Source organism: Anguilla rostrata, chromosome 1, assembly GCF_018555375.3.
Source record: "Anguilla rostrata isolate EN2019 chromosome 1, ASM1855537v3, whole genome shotgun sequence".
Lineage (NCBI taxonomy): Eukaryota > Metazoa > Chordata > Actinopteri > Anguilliformes > Anguillidae > Anguilla > Anguilla rostrata.
Window position 1 is genome coordinate 8,924,114 of NC_057933.1, and position 24,650 is coordinate 8,948,763.

At 54.3% G+C, this 24,650-nt stretch overlaps 1 protein-coding gene across 1 annotated transcript in view; it reads right to left on the reverse strand.

Moving 5' to 3' along the window:
* pcnx1 (pecanex 1) overlaps window positions 1-24,650 on the reverse strand; it is a 48,564-nt gene that overhangs the window by 14,622 nt on the left and 9,292 nt on the right. The window contains 13 exon segments of the mRNA XM_064317453.1: window positions 434-544; window positions 1,302-1,473; window positions 2,034-2,066; window positions 2,504-2,657; window positions 3,497-3,690; window positions 4,333-4,390; window positions 4,492-4,585; window positions 9,123-9,316; window positions 14,240-14,369; window positions 17,339-19,042; window positions 19,360-19,446; window positions 21,189-21,225; window positions 22,967-23,072. Of these exon segments, the coding sequence (XP_064173523.1) occupies window positions 434-544; window positions 1,302-1,473; window positions 2,034-2,066; window positions 2,504-2,657; window positions 3,497-3,690; window positions 4,333-4,390; window positions 4,492-4,585; window positions 9,123-9,316; window positions 14,240-14,369; window positions 17,339-19,042; window positions 19,360-19,446; window positions 21,189-21,225; window positions 22,967-23,072 (3,074 nt within the window).

A 24,650-nucleotide genomic window follows, 5' to 3' on the forward strand; every position in this document is an offset into this window, starting at 1 on the left:
TAATCTCACTGTGCTAATCTCACTCTGACCACAGCACTGAGGTTCAGAGGAGCGTTTCACAGCTTAGATTGAGACCCATGTTTCTGTGCACACAAATACTACACATTTCATAAGGGAAAAAAGGCGTCTTTTAAAACTCCCGACAGAGAAGGACCCCTACAGAGTGCTCATAACAAATCATATTATGTCTGCAATTATTAATAAACGGTTGCAATAACTGTGATTTGGAACAGCCTTCAGTAAGTTGCTCGCCTCCACGGTTGTTTTTTTTGATGAACATCAATTTATGTGGCTATGCGGCTTATTAATGGCAGTCTAATCTGCTCGTTGTATTGCGTGTGTAAGGGTCACACGGGCCGTCCCGTTCACACGCTGAAGCTACGGAGGGGTGGGCGGGGAACACACAGACAGGGGTGCGGGACGTCCTCCTCACCGTTCCCCCCAAAGACGTGGATGTCCACCTGCTCAAACAGGTACATGACGAAGGTGTTCACCTGCGGCAGCAGGCCGACGAAGAATATGATGGGGAAACACAGTGTAAACACTGCAGAGAGAGAGAGTGGGATGGGGGAGGGAGTGAGAGGGAGAGGGAGAGGGAGAGCTTATTACAGCAATACATAATTACGCACGCTAACACACAGACACAAATGAGTCAGTTTAAACAGAAATAGACTAATACTATTATTTTCTGTATTGAGATGCGTTCTGTGGCTGCAATGCTTCATCCATACAAACAGAAATCCACATACAAAAACAACCAAATCAAACAAATGACAAATAAGTGTTTGAATAACTATCAAATACACACACACACACGCACACGCACATGTACACCTACACACACACACACAAAACATAAGAGCATGAGAGACCAGTAATGAATGAAAGACCTCTAGGCCCATTGTCTATGACCTGAGAGAGCCTCAAAGGAACAGTAACCCAGTGTTTCCAGCACAGGAGTAACACTAAACTTGGGGGGAGGGGGGGAGGGCAGGTGGCGGGACTCCGAGCGGCGCTGACCTATGACCAGGTCGTGGGCGGAGGCCATCACGGGAGCCTCAAAGAACAGAAGCCAGCGCTTCTAGAAAGGAATAACACTAAACCGTGGGGGGGGGGGGCGGGGCGGGGCGGGGCAGGGGGCGGGGCTCCGAGCGGCGGCTGACCTATGACCAGGTCGCGGGCGGAGGCCAGCACCAGGGAGCCTCAAATGAACAGAAAGCCAGCGCTTCTAGAAAAGGAATAACAGTAAACCCTGGGGGGGGGGGCGGGGCAGGTGGGCGGGGCTCCGAGCGGCGGCTGACCTATGACCAGGTCGCGGGCGGAGGCCAGCAGCAGGGAGCTGGTGAGCGCCACGCCGTAGAGCGTGACGCGGGCGGGGGCGGTCCTCACGCTCCCGTAGTGCAGCACCCAGATCAGGCCGCAGCACAGGCAGAAGTACACGGGCCGGCTGTACGCGATGATCCGGTTATGGCCCTGTGGGGGGGGGGGGAGAGCAAGGTTAGACACGCTGGTAAATCAGTCACACCGAAAGGGTCTGTAAACACAAAGCAGCGGAGCGACTGAGCTGATAAGCAGGTGCTTCTGCTGACAACGCCTGCAATGATGGATCATGTGACACCGTGTCTCCTGCTTACTATGTGAATGAGTGCAATAACTCATATATGAGCGTATACACTGTATATATGAGTGAATGTGTACAGGTATATAGATGTCTGAATCCACTGTGTCCTGTGACTGTCCATAGCAGACACGTGGACCGGTTTTACAGAGAGAGCTGACAGTTGCACTAAAATTGTGTTTGAAATAAATCCAGAAAAAAGACTGAACGAAGGGAGTGAGAGAAGTCAGCAGCAATTTGAGGCCAGCGCATCCCTTTCCAGTGGAAATAGGAAGAGGATGGGACCAGTGTAAATGCCTCCTGAAATGCCCAAATTCTGCTGCCTGATCCAGTTAACAGTAAAAGAGCAGAAGACTTCGGGGGGGAGGAGACCCGGGGGGGAGACCCTGTGGAGAGGGGGTCCGCGGATACGTACGTGTCTGGGGGAGGAGGAGTCCGGCTGAACGCTCTGAAACACAGAGAAGCAGAGGGATCAGCGCTAGGCTCGGGTTCTGTATAACACACGCTGTGCAGAGGCGAGCCCGTTAGCCCGTTAGCTCGGCCAGCTGCGGCTGAGGAGAGACCCGCCCGATTCTCACAGGCCACAGGGGCATCTTCATCACGGCCTTTATCACAGTCTTCATCATTCAATCACGTGTAAAATCTTACTTCCCTTTTCTTTTAAAAAACACGTAATCTTCACCACAGTGACTGATTTCAGTTTCAATACCAGTAAACAGCAAGGGTTTTTCTTTCTCTAACCAAAAAGGCTTTCCCCTCCCTGTCTGTTACTGCAGCGCTTTCTGTAAACACAAACAGAACCCGCTGAGATGGTGGACTCAGCCTCGTGCTCTCTGTCAGGGAGGGGGGGTGGCGGGGTTTTGGGGGGGGGGGGGGCGCACTGACCTTCAGCAGCGAGTACTGGCAGCTGGCGATCACCAGGCAGAACTGAAAGACCCAGATGTCGGTGAAGAAGCCGTGGACCAGCAGCACCGAGCCCAGGAAGGCAACCAGGACGGCCAGCACCACCGCCAGCATGTTCTCCATCACATCACGGTTCCTGACACACAAAAAAAAAAAATACACAAAAAAACACACACATTGAGCACGTTCTGCAGAACATCACAGTGCCCACCACAAAAAAAAGAACACTCAGTAATGCTGAGTTCACATGGATCACGGTAGACGGCAGAACAGTCGTTTTTGGACGGTAAAAAATAAAATAAAATAAGGCAGGAGGACATATACGTTGCTATGGTGATGCTGCTCATGCACTCCGCAGTCTCTCATATTGTTCCGCAGTACCGAGGCTCTGCAGATGCAGATGGGAGTGTTTCCTGCTCGTGGCTTTTGGTATCAGGGGACAGTCCCCACGTCAAACTCTGACCCAACCACAAAATGTGTCACCCAAATCAGACTTTCTGTTACCGGATAAAAAAACCGCTTTTAAAAATAAGCCACAAATATAGTCTCATTGACAGCTGCAGGAACAGACCGTGTGACCAGGGACTTTCTGGTGGACATTTAGCATGAAGTGAGCTGGTCTAAAGGTCATATTCACATGCTATTCTGGAAGATTCTGTGTGTGTGCATGTGTGGTGTGGTGTATTAGTTTATGTGTGTGTGTGTGTGTGTGTTTGTGTGTGTGTGTATGGCGTGGTTTGGTGTATGTGTGTGGTGTGTACATAATGCTATGTAAAAGTTGTGTAAGTCGCTCTGGATAAGGGCGTCTGATAAATGCCTGTAATGTACTGTAATGTACTGGTGTGGTGTACGTGTGTGGTGTGGTGTGGTGTACGTGTGTGGTGTGTGTGTGTGCATGGTGTACTTGTGTGGTGTGTGTGTGTGGGCGTGCGTGTGCTCATGCCTGTGAGGGGGATGGGAGGGGGCAGATCTCACCTGTCGAACAGAGCCAGCAGGGTGAGCCTGTCGAAGTGCAGCCCCACCCACAGGTAGGGCAGCAGCCACAGGCGGTAGTACTGCTTGGCCTTGTGCGCGGCGCTGGCCGGGTCCTCGGGCAGCTCGGGGCTCAGGTCCCCGTCCTGCTGCTCCAGCAGCTCCGGGTCCATCGTCAGGAGACGGTTCAGACGGATCTGAGGAAGGGAGAGCTGCCCCAGGGTCAGGACCCCGCCCGGCCTCGCTGTCCTCCACCTCTCTCACTGTCCCCTACACCCCCCCCCCCCGCCTCCTCTCTCACTGTCCCTCTCCCCCTCTCTCACTGTCCCTCTCTCCCCCTCTCTCACTGTTCCTCTCCCCACCCTCCTCCTCTCTCACTGTCCCTCTCTCCACCCCCCCCTCTCACTGTCCCTCTCTCCACCTCTCTCACCGTCCCCTACACCCCTCTCGCCTCCTCGCTCACTGTCCCTCTCTCCCCCCTCCACCTCTCTCACTGTCCTCTCTCCCCTCTCCACCTCTCACCGTCCCTTACATCCCCCTCGCCTCCTCTCTCACTGTCCCTCTCCCCCCTTCTCAATCTCTCTCACTGTCCTCCCCCTTCTCAATCACTCTCACTGTTCTCTCCCCCCTCTCCTTCTTCTCACTGTCCTCTCTCCTCTCTCTCCCTCTCCATCTCTTTCACTGTCCCTTACACCCCCCTCTCCTTCTCCTCACAGTCCCTCTCTCCCCTTCCTTCTCTGTCCCTCTCCCCCCTCCAACTCTCATTAACTCCCTCTCTCTGCACGCACGCACCCCCACACACACACACACACACACACAAACGTACGCACAGAACTCACCAGATCATGAGGATAAAAGCGAACTGAGGTAGAACTAGAAAGATGGGAGTCAGTGTCCCTGTAAAAGACAGAAGGGAAAGATCAGAATCAGTTTCCTCCATCCGCACCGGCGACCTTTGACCTGGGCCAGCTGTGACCCGCAGGAACCGATCCACTCACCAGATGTTGTTGGAGGCTCGCCTGGTGGCGGGTTCGAAGTTGACCAGAGACATGTCGCAGCCTCCTGCTTCATAGAGAGAGGGCGTGAGCTTCCCTAGGAAATCCAAAAACACACACAGCAGGTTAACACACTGGACTAGGCATTACACACCACTGTGCCTCTGAGTGCATGTACATGACACGGCTGTGACACGCATTTTTACGAGTTTTGTAATAACATGTAAAATGCCTTAGGAAACACATTTTCCAGGTCTAAAAGGGGAGTTAATTTTTTATCATAACTGAAGTGGAGCACTTCAGCGAGCACAGCCATCATATGATATTTTACCATCAAGAGTTTTATAGCCTTTTAATATAACTGCCATGTTTTTGTGCTATTTCAAAAAAATGAAATCAAAATCACACAGTTCGTGGTCTGAGGCAGGCAGATTCATCTGAAACTGAAAGGCTGAGCAGTGACTGACCACTGGTCCTGTGCCCTATCAGTAATATGCTCTGGAGCACATTTCTGTGATGTCACTGGCCACTGGTCCTGTGCCCTATCAGTAATATGCTCTGGAGGCATCTCTCTGATTGACAGCTTCCTTCATCGTAAGGCCAGCAGGGCTTTACTGAGCCCAGCTGAGCTCTCACACAGGCGTCAGGGTCTGACAGACGCAGACGAGGGCGGTGCCGAAATATCTGGCACAGCCCAGCTCCCCTGTGCCACGAAGAAGAAAAACAGGAAGACAGGGCAACAGGTTCAATAATGTACAGCAAGCAGGAGCGAGTCCAGGGATTCTAGGCCCTGTGGAAAGATCTCACACTGGGTCCCACCACCCCAAAAAATCCAAAGTTTGCTTTTTTTATGAGGGCCCGTCAGTCAGGGACCCTTGAATCACCCCCCCCCCCCCAGGGCAACCCGTAATGCAAACACAAGTGCAAACAAACGTTTGGGGCTGTAGCGTGGTAACTCCCCAGAGGGGGAAAGTCTAGCGCCAAGAGACAGCAAGCTCAAGAGCTGTACACTGCAGTGACGACTTGTCAACCACCCTATCACATGCTAAACTCACTTACATAAACAAGAGCCAAGCTGCACAAATGAGCTCTGATCTACGTTGAATGAACAACCGCAAAGAATCACAGGCTCTGAAACCAAACAACAAAAAAAAAGGGAAGTGCACCGGTCCGGAGACTGCATGGGCTACAATACAGAGCCCTAACAAAAGGCCCAGGGTGTGTTTACTGCTCTTCCACTGCATAAGGCAGGACCAATGTCCACACTATCCACACCCACCTGAGCAAAACAACACCCTGAGAGAAAGGGCTGTGGATCAGATGTCACGCGCTCCCCTCCTGGCAGGGAACGCCGCGTGCAACGGGCCGGCCTCCCTACTCAGCCAGAGATCGCCTGACAGGGCCAATCAGGCGCGGTCCGCTGCCGGGGTGAGAAAGCCGCACCGGCTCGTTTCGGAGTCAAGTGACACGGGGCTAATTAAACCAAGCGGGGTGATGGCATGACAGGGCTGCACTCGTACGGAGCGAAAGGTAGTCATAGAAACCCAAGGCTCCGTATAGCACTGTACAGTGGCTACGAAAAAAAACTGCACTTTTGCATTAACGGAACAGACACAACTTCCAGTTCTCCGCAAACAGAGATGTGTGGCTTTTCCAATGGCTCCAGATTTCACATCACCATTCAAATGCAATCACATGAGTGGGATTTCTGCCAACCTGACAGGCAAACATGTCATAGGAATCAGCGAGAGTACAGCTACAGTACAGAATCAATAACGGCAAAACCAGTCAAAAGGATTTGTTTTTTCCTCTATTCAGACAGGTAGAGAGCAGAGAGGGCAGCGGATGGAGAAGAGGACCACAGCTCAGAAGGTGCCATGGCAGGGGAATTTCAGTCACGCTCGAGCAGCCATCTTACAAAAGGAGGTTTCACGCGAATAACGAGAAAATGTCTGAAAAGCGTGCCGCATCAATAAGAGCTGGAGTGCAGGCGCGGTTGCGACGCAGGGGCGCAGGAAATGCGCGCGCATGCTTCAGCTGCAGATCTCCATGCGCCAAAGCAGCTGACCCTGCACACATCTGCCACAGGCGGACAGGCGAACGGACGAATCGTACGCAGTTACATAACCGCCTTGGTTGGAGGTAAACACAACACAAAGAAGCGGCAGCCAGGAGACCTAGATTAAGCTTTGCACCTGTACAGGAAAGGCAGAGCGTCAGTGTCACTCGTGACATTTACAACAGCCAGGCCGTCGACCGCGTGCTCTCCAGTAGCCTTGCATCGCTCAGACACTGAGCAACACAACAAAGGTTACTCTGAGACATTCAATCTCCCACCTGCAATTCCACATCTTTACAATTAACTTTCATAGTATTTTTTTTTAAACAACAACCTACATTGGGGGCCCAGCATTACGTGTGCACTGCCCACCAGTCCTACAGAACCTGGTTCTTCAACCACAGCGATGGCAGTGGGATGATGCAAATTTTTATGCCTGTGTACCTCAGTGCAGACCAGAGTGAAACAAACCTCCATCAGTACGGGCGATACAGGCAACACCGGGAAACGGTGCGGAGCACAGCACAGGGAACAGCACAGGGACCAACAGAGGAACTGGCACAGGGGAGACGGCACAGGGACCAACAGAGGAACTGGCACAGGGGAGACGGCACAGGGAAAATGGCACAGACCAGGCAGGAACTGTGACTGGATGAAACTGGTTTCCAATCGTGTTCCAGGCTGGCAGCCCAGAGCCGGCGTTTTTCAACAGGACCGTGACACCGAGAGTTCGTCTGGAACAAAAGCCTACCCTGACAAAAGTGAACGTCCCCTTATGTCTCCAGGTTTTTCACAAACAGGCTCACATAATGGCGTGAAGTCTGACAACCTCACGCCTTATTCTTGCAGGTACAAAACAGCATGTGGTGCAGCGAGCGCAGTACAGAGCAGCACTGCTGATCTGGATGGGCACAGGGGCGATCTCACCCAGTTCTTTGCTCTCGCAGAGTCTCCAACGACCCCTGGTCTACCAAAATCCACTTCTGAAGAACGCGATGGGAAACAGGCATTATGTCATACCACGAAACAGCCAGCAGGGGGAAGCAGGGACATGCACTTCACTGTTCCAGTTACTACCTCCTTCCCTCAACAACAGAACCAAGAGCCTCTCATTCACCTGTATTTCTAACAGGGGACACACAATCTGGGAATTCTGAGGCCCAGATCAATAACCTGTGTTTGTCTGGCCAGACTGGCTGAAGCCAATGCCGCCATTTTACAGTATAACAGGAATCCAAACTGCATCGATTCCAGAACATTCCTGCAAAAACACTTTTTTTATTTGACACAATATTTCAATATTTGCTTATCTTATTACGCAGAGCACAAGACTCTAGAGAGCTACCGAGCCTTTGTATAGCACTGCTTGTGAGTTTTCCCGGCGTAAATTATAAATTAAAAATAAATAAGAGGATCAGATGATTATGATAAGGCCACGTTTGAGCAGGACATTTTCACTTAATTTGCAGCATTAGTGGCATATGAAAAACAGTGCTTATCTGATGCATGCAGAAAAATATTGTGGCAAAGAAGATATGTTCATTTTACACTATTATCAGTTGATCCTGATACAACCCAAATATTATTGGACATCCCTAGTGCTAACCCAACTTTTAAACGTGAAAACTGAATCACGATCCAGGTGCAGTGGGCAGAACATCATACGTCAACAACAGACAGAGTACACTCGTGTTACAAAAAAAACAAAACAAATATATATAACATACATCGAAAAAAACATCATTAGACAGAGTAAGCACTTCACAAGTTCAAAAATAAAAGCAATGTTCACCAGCATAAGCGACACTGCGTCTGGACGAAAAGCAATCCCGCACGCAGGAGTGAGACAGAACGGCACACACAGAGAGGCCTTAACGCGAGGCTCAGGTTTGCATTTCTCTGAGCACGAGGCTCAGAGGAACCGTGCGAGCCGAGCTTCTGCATCCCCGCTCCGCGACCGTTTTTAAACACGCCGCCGCAGACGCTGACCCGACACCGAACCGCATTATTAACGCGTGGGGAAACCGTGACCGTTCCATTATCCCACGTACTTCCCCTCTCCACCTCTGCGGTCTGGCTCCTCCCACTCTCTGCCCCCCCCTCCTCCCCCCCCACTTCCTCTCTCAGCAGCAGCGCTCACACCGGCTCTCTCGCTGATCGCTGCTTTACCGCCACTCAGCTTCCCTCCCTCCTTCTCCTGATCCCTCCATCCTCGCGCTCTCCCCCCTCCTCTCTATCCCTCCATCCCAGCTCTCTCCCCCCTCCTCTTCTGTATCCCCTCCATCCAGTCTCCCCCCTCCCTCCTTCTCCTGATCCCTCCATCCTAGCGTTCTCCCCCCTCCTCTGTATCCCTCCATCCCAGGTCTCTCCCACTTCCTCCTCCGTATCCCTCCAACCCATCTCTCCTTCCCTCCTTCTCCCAATCCCTCCATCCCAGCTCTCTCCCCCCTCTTCTTCTGTATCCCCCTCCATCCAGTCTCCCCCCCTCCCTCCTTCTCCTAATCTCTCCGTTCCTGGCTCTCTCCCCGCTCCATATCCCTCCATACCCCGACCCCCCCCCCCGGCAGTGCCGTACCAAAGTCGTCCTGCAGGCTGGTGGCACCCACAGTGGAGGCTTTGTCCTGAGACGCCTCCAGGTGCACACTTCCATTCCTGGCCAGCAGGGAGGCGCTCGCGCTCAGCACGGTCACCTGGGACGGGGTTCGAGACGGCTGCCCTTTGACCTGGGAAGCAGAAGGCTGGGAGGCCTGGCTCAGAGCTTCCTGAAGACTGTCGGAGAGGATTGGGGGGGAGGCAGGGAGGCATGAGAGAGTCTTAGGAAACTGAGAGGGGGATGCAAAAAGCGGAGGGGACAGCAAGAGAGAACAGCAGCGGGTGTGTGGGTGTGGGTGAGGGGGGTGAGGCGTGATGATGAGTCGTGTGTGTTCAATAAAGGGCAGCGGCAGACGTGACAAAAAGGGGTCAGCTAGGGGAAATGACACGGAGAGAACACGAGCAATTAGACGATTCTGACACAAGCACAACCTACTGAGACATAAAGATAAAAAACTCACAGAATGTACATTCTAAAAAAAAACACAGTTAACACCATGGGAAAGGGGAAGAGAACAACAGGGAGCCTGACATGTCTGCAGATCTTATTTTCTACACAAGGACGACAGAGTGTTTGACAGAACCCAAGACAGGGGACAGGACAATGCAAGCACAGAGGGTCATCAGTGGGAGTGTCTTTCCCTAAAAAACAGAGCCAGATCTGCTGTCTGTGATACTGTACGTTCTGCTACTGTGGGAAAACAGCCAAAGGCAAAGCCTTTCATTTCATCCTTCGAGGAGCAATACCACAGTTCTCTGGAATAGGAAGACGCCAGGTAATGGTGTGTGTGCGTCGTTGTTGTGTGACAGAGGAGAGAGTGTTTGTCAGAAAGAAGGGGAGGAGAAGAAGAGGGTTGTGGGAGTGTGCTTGCCTAAAGAGAGAGCAGAGCTGTCTGTATATGTACGTTCTGCCTGTGGAAACGAGCCAAGCAAGTGTTGATTTATCTGGGAGCAAACACAGTTTCGGATAGGAATGATGCGGTGAGAGGTGTGTGTGTGTGTGTGTGTGTGTGTGACAGCGGAGGAGGAGTGATGTCAGGAGGAAGAGGAGGAGGAGGAGGGGAAGGGTTGGGTGGGAGGTTGCTGAAGGCCTAACAGGGAGAGACTCCATTTTAGGAGCACCCTGGTCCATGCCACTCATCTATGTACTTCTGCTTGGAAATCCACAGGCCCGAAATCAAAGGGAATTATGGGGCTTCAGAAACGTAATTAAAACAGGCATAATGATGGTGTGGGAGAGCTCTTTTTTTCCAGCCAAATGTACATGTTTGGCAAAAACGAAACAATAGAAATAACGCTGCAGCATTTTCGGCTGGAAAGGAGGTGGGATAGAGCCTTAAAGCCCAAACGGGGCGGTGCGGCAGCAGAAATACGGCACTGAGACGCACCGCACTGCCGGGGCTCAGAGGCTACTGCCGCCACCGCCATCTCCACCAGCGCACGCCAAGCAGCACCGCCCTCAGCACAGCGCGTCAGGCCCGTCTCCCGGGAGACGGAGGTCGCTGAAGGTCGGGGCGGCTCCAGGGCCTGCAGCAGCCCGAGTGTGATGGACGAGCCCACGGGGAGAGAGGGAGGGAGGGAGAGAGAAAGAAGGAAAGAGAGGGAGAGTTGAGCAAAGGACAGTAAGGGAGAGCGAAGATGAGAGGGAGTCAGGGAGAGAGGGAAAGTGAGAGAGAGAGAGAGAGAGAGAGAGAGAGAGGGAGGAAGAGAGGGGGAAAGAGGGGGAGAGGGATGGAGGGAGAGGGAAAGAGGGGAAAGAGAGGGAGGGAGAGGGAAAGAGGGGAAAGAGAGGGAGGGAGAGAGACAGAGGGAGAGTGAGGGAGAGAGAGGGAGAAGGAAAAAGGGGGAAAAAGAGGGAGGGAGAGAGAGGAAGACCAAAGGAGAGAGTGGAAGAGCGAAGGAGGACGACGAAGAGAAAGAGGGAGGGGGAGAGACAGCAGGTGAGGAACAGCGAGGGAGAGAGAGAGGAAGAGCGAGGGAGAGAGGAGCAGGAAGGAGGAGCGTGGGCAGGGCGGGTTGGTGATTAGGCACTGTCCCTGCAGCCGCTGACTCCGCCATCCATCACTCGGGACACGCTGGGCACAGCGAGTCCTGGGGACTCAAAGCCGGGACACGTTCAGCGCACGAGTCACAGACACACGCCAGGGCTCTGTGTGTGAGTCACAGACACACACCAGGGTTCTGCGTGTGAGTCACAGATACACGCCAGGGCTCACAGACACACGCCAGGGTTCTGTGTGCGAGTCACAGACACACGCCAGGGTTCTGTGTGTGAGTCACAGACACACGCCAGGGTTCTGCGTGTGAGTCACAGACAGACACGCCAGGGCTCTGTGTGTGAGTCACAGACACGCCAGGGTTCTGTGTGTGAGTCACAGACACACGCCAGGGTTCTGCATGTGAGTCACAGACACACGCCAGGGTTCTGCGTGTGAGTCACAGACAGACACGCCAGGGCTCTGTGTGCGAGTCACAGACACACGCCAGGGTTCTGTGTGCGAGTCACAGACACACGCCAGGGTTCTGTGTGTGAGTCACAGATACACGCCAGGGCTCTGTGTGGGAGTCACAGCACACGCCAGGGTTCTGTGTGTGAGTCACAGACACACGCCAGGGTTCTGCGTGTGAGTCACAGACACACGCCAGGGCTCACAGACACATGCCAGGGCTCTGTGTGTGAGCCACAGACACACGCCAGGGTTCTGCGTGTGAGTCACAGGTACACGCCAGGGTTCTGCATGTGAGTCACAGACACACGCCAGGGTTCTGTGTGCGAGTCACAGACACACGCCAGGGTTCTGTGTGCGAGTCACAGACACACGCCAGGGTTCTGTGTGTGAGTCACAGATACACGCCAGGGTTCTGTGTGGGAGTCACAGCACACGCCAGGGTTCTGTGTGTGAGTCACAGACACACGCCAGGGTTCTGTGTGTGAGTCACAGACACACGCCAGGGTTCTGTGTGCGAGTCACAGACACATGCCAGGGTTCTGTGTGTGAGTCACAGACACACGCCAGGGTTCTGTGTGTGAGTCACAGACACACACCAGGGTTCTGTGTGTGAGTCACAGACACACGCCAGGGTTCTGTGTGTGAGTCACAGACACACGCCAGGGTTCTGTGTGTGAGTCACAGACACACGCCAGGGTTGTGTGTGTGAGTCACAGACACACGCCAGGGCTCACAGACACACGCCAGGGTTCTGTGTGTGAGTCACAGCACACACCAAATCCCTCTTCAACAGTGGCGCAGACAGGTACTCCAGCCTTTTCTGTTAAAAGAAAAATCCCACCCTCCTACACAGGGAACTCCACAATTAGACCGAATTAGGTCTGCACTGAACAAAAGACCTTCAGCAACCCCAAAGGGGAGGAAAGGCAGATGAGCAAAGTCAGAGGAAAGCAGGAGTGAGGGATGAGTGGGGATCAGTGACACGCAGAGGGAAATACACCGTGTACTAATGTGCTGCCTTTTAAACACACTCATACAGAAGTGTACTACACTCTCAGAAGAAAGGGTTCCAAAAAGCTCCTCTGTGTCTCCATGGAGGAACCCTGTCTAGTGCAAGGGTCCTTTGTCAGGAAAAAGAGTTAAATCTGGGAGCTTGGACATTTTTCACAACTACCATAGAGGGTTCCATGAAGAGGGTTCCCCCCTATGGAGACAAGCCAAAGAACTCTTTATTCCTGAGAGTGTAGTTGATTCTGACACATTTCATACCAGTAGCACCTATCATAGTCATGCTGGCTGCCCTCCGTTCATCAGCAACAGGCTGTCCAGGTCAGGGAGACCACAGGTGCAAAACCAGCATCAACGGCGCCAATGCTGGCAATAACCAGTGATAACCAGTGATAATGCCGGTAATAACCGACCAATCAGAACGCTATTAAGGGTTAAAAAGAGAAAAAGGCCCCTGCACCATGGCAACCCGTTTGGCCTTTCCTCAGATCCTGAGCGAGAAACGCGTTTCTGTCTTCGAAGAGGAAATTTGTTCCCAATTTCGTGAGACCCGGGGGAGCAAACGACGGCGGGGCACAGGGGCGGAAAGGCGCTTCGATTTGCTCGCTTTCAGGAACAACTCATCGGAAGATCAATAGTCCAGCGAGGTGGCGCTGTAAATTAGGGCACGTGAACTGCAGGCCGGCTCCCCCCCCCATCACTCCTAACGGGAGCCCATCACCTCGACATGCAACACAGCTCGTTCTGTTCAGGCTATAAACGTAACGGCAGTCTGGAGAAAGACTGCCAAATAAGTCACTTAAAAAAAAAAATAATAAAAAAACCACAGTTTAGCTTGGTGGTGTTAATTCAGCTAATTGTTCCTGAGAGAGACAGGGAGGATCTTTACAGGGAGCGCTTCTGTTTAATGTGCATTCTGAGGCTGATGTTATTAAAGCCATTTATTTTACAGTGTTGAGCTGAACGGGGGGGGGGGTGCGTGCAGATGAAGTGGGGACAGCTCAGACAGTGAGGGCAAGTGCCTCGTCTGTTCAGGAAGTGATGCAAACATGGGATTTGGCTGAGATTAAACCTGAAGCAATTAAACCTGAAGACAATACTTCACACAAAGACAATATCATCTGGGAGAGAAAAAAATCAGCCCCCAAACTCCCCAAGTCAGTGGCAAATATAGACAGTTTTCAGAATGACTGGCCATGCAGAACACTTCAGACAGGACATGGCAACCCCCGCATCCAGAGACCATGCAGTTTGACCGCATTCTCACCAGGAGGCGGTAGCGAGCACCCCTGGTGTCAGCGGCGAGAGGGGCAGAGCAAACGAAAAGGGGGGAGGGCGGAGCAAACGAAAAGGGTGGGCGGCGCAAACAGAAGGAGGAGGGCAGAGAAAACAGAAGGGGGAGGGCGAGCAAACAAAAAGGGGGGGCGGAGCAAACGAAAGGGGAGGGCAGAGAAACATAGGGGGAGGGCAGAGCAAACGAAAAGGGGAGGGCGGAGAAAGCAGAAGGGGGAGGGCGGAGCGATTGAGAAGGGGAGGGTGGAGTTAACAGAAGGGGAAGGGGGAGGGTACGGCTGCATGCGCGCGCGTGACGCTGAACCCAGCCCCCGAGGCCGGAGGGCGGGTCCCGGGCGGGTCCCCGTACCTGAGAGGCGATCCGATGAGGGAGGCGGGGGGCGTGGGGTTGCTCCCGGCGTTGTGCCGCCGCCGCACCGCCTGCCGGCGGAACGTGCTGCGCTCGCGGCGGAACGTCACCGTCTCCTCGGCGCCGGGGGCTGCCATGGCAACAGAGAGAGGGGGGAGGGGGGGGGGGTCAGGGGCGGGGCTTCGGCAGGGCTGGGGGGCCGTCTCTAAACGGCCCCACTGCACAGCCACACACGACCAGCATCGCTGCCATCAGCCCGACAGGGGGCGAGGGCGCTAGCTCTTCTGTCAGAGGACGAGAGCAAAGTCCTGCGGCTGCGCCCTTTCCCCCACTGTCAGAACAGCGAGTCAGAAACCCTCCATTTCCACACAAACGAGCAACGAGAAACAGTGCAGTACAGAAACCGAACAGTGAAAGGTCATCCAATGCCAAATGACCATTAAGACGTATGAATGCAATTTTGCATCCACTAGCAGTATTAAATTATACAGAGTTTATTAAGGGTTGGTTGAGGAAGACAATGCAATAGAGCTTCTCCTGGCCTTAATCTGGGCACCGATCTGTCCCGGAGTCGCTGACAGGGCCTCGTGGAGCCCGTCTGATCGATAAACCCACCGAGAGACGGGAGGATCTCGCAGAGAAGCAGAGTGACTAAGCCTGTCAGCGAAACCCTGTCATCAGACTCACTCGCACACCGAATCGCCCGCACAGAACGTTTCTTGCTTTTTTTTATTTTTTAAAAATCTTTTTTATATTTTTTTATAAACAAAGTTAACTTCCAGAGCCGGTGCTATTCAGCTGAAACCGTTCAGAACAGCATGGCATGAAAGGCTCTAAGCAAACCCCGAAATCTCCTTTCAATTCCACGCAGAGGGGCCGAGGACGACCCCCCTCGCCACCTCATCAGGGCCAACGGGTGGCCGTGCCAACGAGGCCCGCCACCCAATTTACAGCCGAGGACCGGCGTGGGCCGGGAAAGGCACAATGAACCACGCAGAGTAACCGCACTTCAGACGCCCGTCGCCGCACATACCCACATACTCTCAAGACAAGAAAACAAACACAAAAGTGCAAAAGGCTAAATTTTAGGCCTACTCTATATTTACCGATCAAAAGCCACCCAAGACAAATAAATAAATAAACCCCACGAGCTGCGGGCGCTGCTACAGCACGGTGCGCCTTTCAGGAATCCAGGCAGCGCAGGCCCCCCTGCGTGGGTCTGCTCCGTAACCCCAATGTAAAACTCCCACACAGAGCCAAGAAGCACCGCCAGGGCCCGGCAGCCGGCTGTCTGAGAACCAGCCAGGAGAGAGAGGGGGGAGCAGAGAAGCACCAGAGCACAGATTTACAGACCTTCCCCCCCCAACCCCCCCCACCAGGGCCAGGCAGCCGGCTGTCTGAGAGCCAGCCAGGAGAGAGAGGGGGAGCAGAGAAGCACCAGAGCACAGATTTACAGACCCACCCCCTCCAACCCACCCCCCCAGGGTCCTGACGGTAACCAGCGGAGCCCAAACGCTGCTGTCTGCCAAACGAGCTTGTTTTACAGTAACCCCCCCCCCCCCCCCCCCGGACCCTGACGGTAACCAGCGGACCCTGAACGCTGCCAGTCAGCCAGACGAGCTCGGTTTTACTGCGTTAAGCGGACTGCGACTCCGCCCAGGCGCTGGGGACTGTGGCGGCGCAGTGTGGACTGTGGCAGCGCAGTGTGGACTGCGTTCAGGCGCTGAGGACTGTGGCAGCGCAGTGTGGACTGCGTTCAGGCGCTGGGGACTGTGGCGGCGCAGTGTGGACTGCGTTCAGGCGCTGGGGACTGTGGCGGCGCAGTGTAGACTGCGCTCAGGCGCTGGGGACTGTGGCGGCGCAGTGCGGACTGCGTTCAGGCGCTGGGGACTGTGGCGGTGCAGTGCGGACTGCGTTCAGGTTGGGCACGTCTGTTGCAGAGGAGCGCAGAAACAGTCTATTTTTATGTCCGGCAGTCAATTTTATCTGCTGAGAAAATTGACTCAGGAAATTGCCTAATAAGTCCTAAGGGGCATGGGAAGGGGGGGGGGGTTATATGGTCGCCCCCCCTACTTTATTTCTGTTCAACGAAGCAGCTTGCATCGGCCTAAATCGATTTTGCAGGCCTCCGATTATTTGCTACACTCTCAGCTCTGGCCAACCGTTACACACGACACTGCACAGGGGGCTTCCGCCCCGGTCCACACAACAGTAACCCAACACCCACCTATCAGCTTCCAGTTACCCAGCAGCCCCGGCACGTGAGCAGTAACCTATCGGCTCACGCGCTCCTGAGACACCGGGGCAACGGCACGACTCGCGGTTACCGTGCCGACGAAAACATCCCCCCCCCCACCTCCACGCGCAGATATGTGGTCTGTCAAGCAGCTGTGGCAGGTTATAAAGCAGTTAAGGAGAGCTGCCGCGTTTCCTTTAGGTGATGCATTGTGGGTCTTTGGCATCAGAGCCGGGCAGAGGGCTCTAAGCTTCAAAGCAGAGCGTGGCCTCGGGCGCGGAGACGACATAAATAAGGGAGTGGGGGGGGGCCAGGAACGCGCACTGCTTCGCCGTTTCCCCTCCTTTCCCAGGAAACTTATTCTCAGGTGATTTACGCGCAGTGATGTCACTAACGCTGCTAACGGCGCTAACACCGCGCAGGAACTGCACGTTCTGTACCGCCAGCACAGCTTACCGCACGCCTGTGGGAAAATGTGAGCAGAGGGACATTTACCACACACCCAACAGGCAGCGCTCTGTAACAGCGAATGGGGCACGAAGAGGTGGGTTTAGTAACCCAACAGGCAGTGCTCTGTAACAGTGTACTGGGTTGGGGGGGTTAATAACCCAACAGGCAGCGCTCTCTATCAGTGTACTGGATTGGGGGGGTTAGTAACCCAACAGGCAGCGCTCTGTATCAGTGTACTGGATTGGGGGGGTTAGTAACCCAACAGGCAGCGCTCTGTATCAGTGTACTGGATTGGGGGGGTTAGTAACCCAACAGGCAGCGCTCTGTATCAGTGTACTGGATTGGGGGGGTTAGTAACCCAACAGGCAGCGCTCTGTATCAGTGTACTGGATTGGGGGGGTTCAGTAACTCACCCCGGGAGGTGCTGGCAGTGTCCTGGGACTCGGAGAAGGCGGCCTGGCTGGGGAGGCTGTTTCGGGAGCGCGTGACGGACTCCAGCTGCGAGGCCCGGCCCAGGAGGGAGGCGGCGTCCAGGACCTCGCCCTCTTTGGCCTCCAGGTCCGACTTGGAGGTGGTGAGGGGGCGGGGCCCGGCGGGGGCGCCAAGGCGGTTGGGGTCGTTAAGGCAGGCGGCGGTGCCGCTGTCCAGGCTCAGGACCCGCGCGTGAGTCTTAGCGCTGCCCGTGCTGGGGGTGCGGCGGGAGGAGCGCCGTTTGCCCCCGCCCCCTCCGCCCTCGGCCCCGCCCTTGCCCGCGGCGGCGGCGGCGTGCTTGGCCTTGAGCGCGCGGTAGCGGCCCTCGGGCGAGCGGCAGGAGTGCGAGGTGGTGCTGGAGGAGCTGTCGGTGCTCAGGTGGTGGGCGGACTGCAGGCTGGAGGCGCAGCTGAGCTCGCTCTGGTCGCTGGAGTCCTCCTCGCCGGCGAAGACGGCGCTGCGCGGCTTGGCCATGCCCCGCAGCGACATGTAGTCGCGGTGGCGGCTGGCGTCGAAGCTGCTGGCGCGCTTCTTCCCCGTCCGCCGCCGCCCGCTGCGCCCCGCCGAGGACGAGGACGTCCGCTGGACCGGGTGGGCCGCCTTGGGCCGCACGTCCTCCCCGTCCCGCTCCGGGTCCCGGGACGAGCCCTCGGCGCCGGGCCGCGCCCCCGGCTCGTCCGCGCAGCTGCAGGGCTCGGCGGGGTCCGGGGGCGCGGGCGTGGGCGCGGGGGGGGCGGGCAGAGGTTTGGCCGTCAGTTCGTTGGCGTGGGGGTTCTTGTTGGCCTCGCCGGACGGCAGGCCGTTGGGGCCGCGGTGGGCGGAGGCCACGCTGGGGCTGCTGTCGGCGGGGGCCGAGGAGGAGGCGCCGCCGGCGTCCCCCCTCTCCCGGCCCCCCCGCTCGTCCCCCGAGAGCGAGAGGAGGCTCTCCACGTGGGTGGAGCTGGTCTGCTCGCTGTGGAAGCTGCTGACGGTGCTGTTGGTGTCGCGGTCGGTGCCGCTGCAGTAGCTCTCCGTGGAGCCGCTGCTGCGGGTGCTGAGGCTGCGCAGGCTGTCCGCGCTGCGCTCCCCCCTCAGCGGCCTCCCCCCCCCCGCGCCCCGCCCCGCCCCCTGCTCCGCCTGGTACAGCCCGGACCCGCCCTCCCCGGCGTCCCGCGAGGCCGAGCTCGCCGGGCGGAGCGGGTCGTGGTGCCGGCAGCACTCCGCCCCCGAGGTGGAGGCCACCGCCTGGTCCCGCCCGGGCTCCGCCTCCCCCTCCCCCGCCCCCGCCCCCGCCCCGGCCCGTGCCGGCCTGGGGGCCTCCAGCTCGCAGACGGGGTCCAGCCCGCCTCTCCGGGGAGGGGGGTACAGGCTGAAGTCCGGCAGGGAGGGGTCAGGGAAGGCGGAGCCCGCGGAGCTGGAGGTGCGCGGGAGGCCGCGGGGCCGCGGGTCCTTCCGGAAGGACTGGGAGTGCGAGTGCAGCGGGACGAGCGAGCCGGACTCGCCGTCGCCGGCGGAGGACAGCGATTGGTTGAGCTGCAGAGAGGCGGAGCCGCAGGGGTCCCCGGGGTCCCGGGCCAGCTCCGAGGGGCCCAGGGAGGTGGAAGGCTGCATGGAGGCGAAGGAGTCGTTGGAGACGAGGCAGTACATCTTTGGGTCAGACATCAGGTCTGCGGGGGGAGGCGAAGGGAACAGAGAAGGAATTAAAAAACTATCTAACTGAAAATACGGAACAGAAACAAAACCTGCCTCCTCCTTTAAAGATGCAACTTGACTTTTAATGCAGTTATTATTAATGGCCCTGATTCCTAGCAAGTAAGAGTCTGTACACTACTAAAGATACAGGATAGACACGTGCTTCATCTAAACCAGGAAGTGCTCACCTTACCTGCAGAGAACGCTATTACTGCTGCACCCACCCTATGAATCCCTACCATGAACCTGTACGGCTACACCTGTCCCGAGGCACCTGTGGGCGTGGCCTCACCTTGGTCCTGACTGCCGTCTTTACACAGGCTGCAGCTCTGAGCAAGACTCAAGCTGATGTCATCTGAGGTCTTCCCTACGTCTCCTCCTGCACACAGGGACAGAGAAAACAGGGGAAATGAGTCCAGATTTCATAACTTCACACACACACACACACACGCACCCACACACATACACACATACACACATCCACGCACGCACGCACGCACGCACAAAGACACACACACATCCATGCACGCACACACTCTCACACACAGGCACACACACACACACTCTCTCTCTTCCTCTCTCCTCATAAGCCACCCAGGATGGCAGCTGTCAGAGAGTAAGCGAACAGCCGGCTCATCTCTGTCAGGCTCATCTCTAAGCAGTGCTCTGACTGCAGGGAGGACTGGGCTGACGTGGTGAATAAGCTTGACAGTGTTCCACACGGTCGACCCGCTCAGGGAAAGCTTTATTCACAGACCAGCGATGGAGGCTTTCCCAACCACCGCCACAAACCCAATTCATACCCTTGGAAGGAACCCAACTGCATATAGCTTGGCAGAGGAGGGCTGGCTGTACGTAACAGGATGGCAATCTGCCTACCCTTGCTCCACACAAGATTGACATCGCCAGTACATACACTTGGGCTCAAACCACTGAAGACTGTTAAATATATAATGACATATATATATATATATATATATATATATAAATAAGATCCTAAGAAGGTGTTATTACTCTTCGGTTTCTTATGATATGACTAACAGTGAAGTTATCTACAAGTCAACTGTAATGTTATGTAATGTAATATTTGCAGGGGTAGTTGAATATGCCAACTTTCAGCTGAAAACATAATCCCTCTACCTTTGTCCTCTGCCAATAATTTGTAACATTCGAGCTAAATGTTTGTGAAACTGTTCTCTTCGACACAGAACCAACCCGTTTTTCCAATGGGGGGGGGTCAATGAAGCACTATCAACTCCCTCAACTAAGGCAGTACAAGAAAAACACTTGTCCAACAACTACGACCCCCCCTTGCAGCCACCCCCCCCCCCGGTCTGAGATCAGAAAAGACAGAGGATCCGTCCCTCCCGGATGTACAGCCAGTGAGCTAATTGGCCCGCGGTGACCTTGAATAATTGATGGGTCCAGCCTCACCCCGACACGCAATGTAACAAACTGGCGGCACAAGCGGAGGAAAGTCCATCTCCCCCACTTCCTGCTGGCCCAGGAGACTATCCATGTTGTTTTTTTTTCATTCAAATTCACTAAAGATAACTGAGAGTTCAAATCTCAGCAGGGGCAACACAGTCATTGGCCCAAGGGCCAGTGAAGCGTTAATCGGATTTCAACTGATCACAGCACGCCTGGCATTCTACAGTGATGTCACAATGCGATGAAAAGGGCACATCGTTTTGTTTTTTTTTCTGAATGAATGTGACAGTGATGCTCTGCAGTGCATTGTTAACTCGTCATTTCTGCAATAGCGGACTGAGTAACACAACCAGTCATTAGGATTACGAATCGCAAAATGCCTGGGTGTGCCACAGTTTCCCCAACCATAACTGGCTCCAGGTGGGTGGCTTGGTAACAAACATTTTAATACCGATTTGTCCGATTGAACAAACCCACATCACTACTGTTGTACTAAAAAAGTCAGGCTGTGGATGATGTGGAAGCTGAGATAGCGCCGTCGTGACCGTACCGACCACCGGGGGCAGTGTTCTGAGAGAAGGACGTGGAGGGAGAGCCAGACGTGTGCCGAGTGTGGGGGAGGGTGCACAGTGCGGAAAGCGTAGGTGCACCGGCTCAGGTGTGCTTCACCTGTACAGGATGGAGCCTTACCTTTGGCTGAGCTTGTGCCTCCATGCGTGGATGCAATCTGATTGGCAGGAACAAAAGAGAGAAAAGAGCAGGACGTTAAATCCACATAAACAAATCGAGAGTAATGCCGTCCCTCTGCCAATTCCCTTAATGGGGCTGTCAGGTACTGTTAGTCCTCTTAGCAGCACTGCTTCAGGTCTTCAGCCCAGGACTGTTCCAGTACAGCTTCACACTCGCAGACCAAAAGGTCAGGGCCGGGGTCAATTTCATTCCAATCAAGACGATCCATGAAACAAACAGAAATTCAATTCATCAGCCTGAAGAACGGCCCATAATGTCCCACGCAGATACTTTCAATTTGTTAACTCGATTTCAATCAATTTGCCGAATTGGCCGAAATTAAACGGGAATTGGCCGGACGGCTTTGGTCTTCCGGGCCAGAACGGCTCGTGTTTCGGGGGCCTGGGGGTGCAGGCCCTCATGCCGGGACGGCCACAGACAGAGGGCCTGAATATTTCATGGTTGTGTGGCTGGGGTGGGGGGAGTGGGGGGGGGGGTGCGGCAGAGAGGATGAGCTTTATATAACCACATCAGGGAGCCTCGGCAGGACCCCGCTGCTCATTCAGTTATTACACACGTTCATTTCGGCTGCCGCCGCTCGCTCTTCCCTGCCCCTCGCATCCCACTCCCCCCTTCTCCCCCCCCACAAACGCAGCTCAACGCCACGCCGTTAATGGGGACTGAACACCGCCCGGCAGGGACAGAGGTGCACAGGAACCCAGACAGCAGGCATCAGCCAGGAGAAATGAGAGGTAACCAAAGGCAAACAAACAAACAAACAGAAAAAAAAATGTTGGATGTGTTAGGAATGGTACCTTGGTGTTAAAAGGGATCCAGATTTTAACAAGATACAATTAAAGTGGTTAAAATCAGGACAGTGATTTGTTAGCTGTATTAATGCGAGAGGTGCTCTGATCCAGGATGAGGGTTGCACCAGATTTTTGAAAGTTCTCCCTGAAATTCACACCGCAGGCTTTGTAGCTACTAGTAAATTTACAACTAGGCAGCTACTAAATTTGGTCGCACCATGCGTCCTTAACTCACTGTGATCCTATCCTCTCCTATGATAAGAAACAGCTGTAACCGTTTGCTTATACTGCTGAAGCTGCAGAAGCCAATATGACGCCCAGTCCACTGAACCTCTCAATTTCCCCATAGGCTGTAATGGAGAAACTTATTTTCAACCCAGCTGAATGTTGGTGAGGATGATGTTCATAGTCTTCTTGTAATTCTTCAATATATTCAAATGGGTTTGCAATCGAAATGTTATAATTGTGCCGTATAATTATTCCTAGTCAATGGCTTGTGTAAATATTTAGTTTATACATAGGGCTACATTACAACAACGTTGTGTTGTACAATCAGTTTTATTTTAGTAGGGCGCAAGTTGTAGCTTAGTAGAAATTAACATTTCAACTAGGACTTATGCACAGCTGGTGCACCCAGCCACTGGACTGTACTCTCAACACCTGTGGTGTATAAAGCTCCTGCGCTGAAGGGCTTGTGTCAGGTTACACCGCCGTACACCTGGGGTATAATATCACCTGTCCTATAGGCACAGGAAGCGGCAGGCAGGTAATTAAGACTGGAAACCCGCAACACCTGCTACCCTCAAGAAGCACCCCTCGGATTGGTTTCCTTGGCGACGGCCGAAACGGAGGAGGGGAGAGGAGGGGAACACAGGCGTGCCCCCGAGACCCTCACCCTCCCTTCTGTGCGGGAAAAAAAAAAAAACCCACCTGGTGGCTGGAATCCATGGCGGTGTAGGAGTTCCGGGAGCTGCAGTCCACCGGCGGAGTCTCATCGCGAATGAAGTCCGCCATCTCGATGCCCCCTCCAGGATCTCTACACACGCACCACAGCACACGGAGGCAGGCTGCTCGGTTACCTGGCAACACCATCTCACAATTCCAACTCCAGTACATGGGTATCAGGAGGGTACTCCGGCACCGTTATAGCAGATAACGCATCGTTAAAAAAAGGAAAAAAAGCTCAACCCTTTCTTCGCCTCTTAAAGACGGCGTGGGTTTTGAGCGCAGAGAAGGGAGCGAGCCGCCATCGCGCAGCACAAGCCGGCCACGGCGGAGTCGTTACCAGCCGGGCGCGGACATAAAACACCAGCGCGTCAGCGTTTCAGGACGCACCGACGTTCATTCCACCAAGTATTTACAAAGCCTTTTACACCAGTCATTTTCTCTCACGATAACAAAAACCACTTCGCCACTGCCATCGAGCTGCCAGGCTTTATTGCGGTTAACGAAGAACCTGGAAATACCATGCGATTCTATTTGTCCGATTTTTAATCTTCCGAATTTAATAACTCACAATGTGCTTTGTGCGGGACACAGTGTTCCAACAGACGAGGCCACTATTAAAAAAAAAAAAACTCCATCAGAGGGTGAAGCTTGCAACAGCAACCCAGCAAACAATGGTCCTCGGGATTCATGCTCATAACAGGGACGGGGGGGGGGGGTCCTAATTGGAACAGTCTAGCCCAATAAATACCCAGACGGAGAGGAATGTGATCCCAGATGTGTGGGCCACGGACCGACACTGCTCCTGTGGTTACGACTCCACAGTCTCGACCCTTCTCAAAGGTCCACATTCTCTAAGGAATGTGAGAATGAGTCATTTTTTCAGGTCTGCCTCAGTAACGCCAGAGTTCAAAGAGCAAAAAAAAATGTAAAGGGCCCCCCCCCCACCACCCTCTCTGAAAGCAACAGGGTGGGACACCACAGCCAGACAGGGGCTGGCTGCTTCCTTGGCCCTCAGACACACAGGCTGTTATACTGGATTACGCACGGCCTTCACAGACACTCCTATACAGGGTATGTACTTCCTGACACCACATAGAGGTTTAAATGGATTTTTTTCCCACTGGACTCCCACCCGGGACCTTAACTTTTGACCCCCGTGTGCACAGTACCGCTCCAGTCTTAATCCAGTCACCATGACAGCAGTGGGCGAGTGACATCATCGCCAACCGCGGTTTGATTCATCTAGCGCCGATCAGGCTATGCCAGCAGTGGTGCCACGGCCGGCAATTCCCAGATCTGGCAAGCGAACGGAACTTCACCGGCACTTCAGCGACGCTCAAGCTGACTCACACCGCGTGGCCTACAACTCGCTCCGAGTCTGAGCAAGAACAAGGAAGTGAAACCAGGGGAAGAATGGCTGGACCCGAAACTCACATTAGCAGACCTGGGTAGTTGGCTGCATTAACCATTTAAGGCGCAAGATCACAAACATGTGATTAGAGTGTTCTAAACCGAACATTCTAATGCTGATGTAACAATCACTAGCGGTTACTGAAAGTAATGGAGTTCTAGAACACTGACGTCCAAGAAAAAGTTCCATCCAAGATTTCAAGCATTCCTGTGAGTGAGAGGATCCCCCCACCAAAAACAAAAACCAGTACAAGTG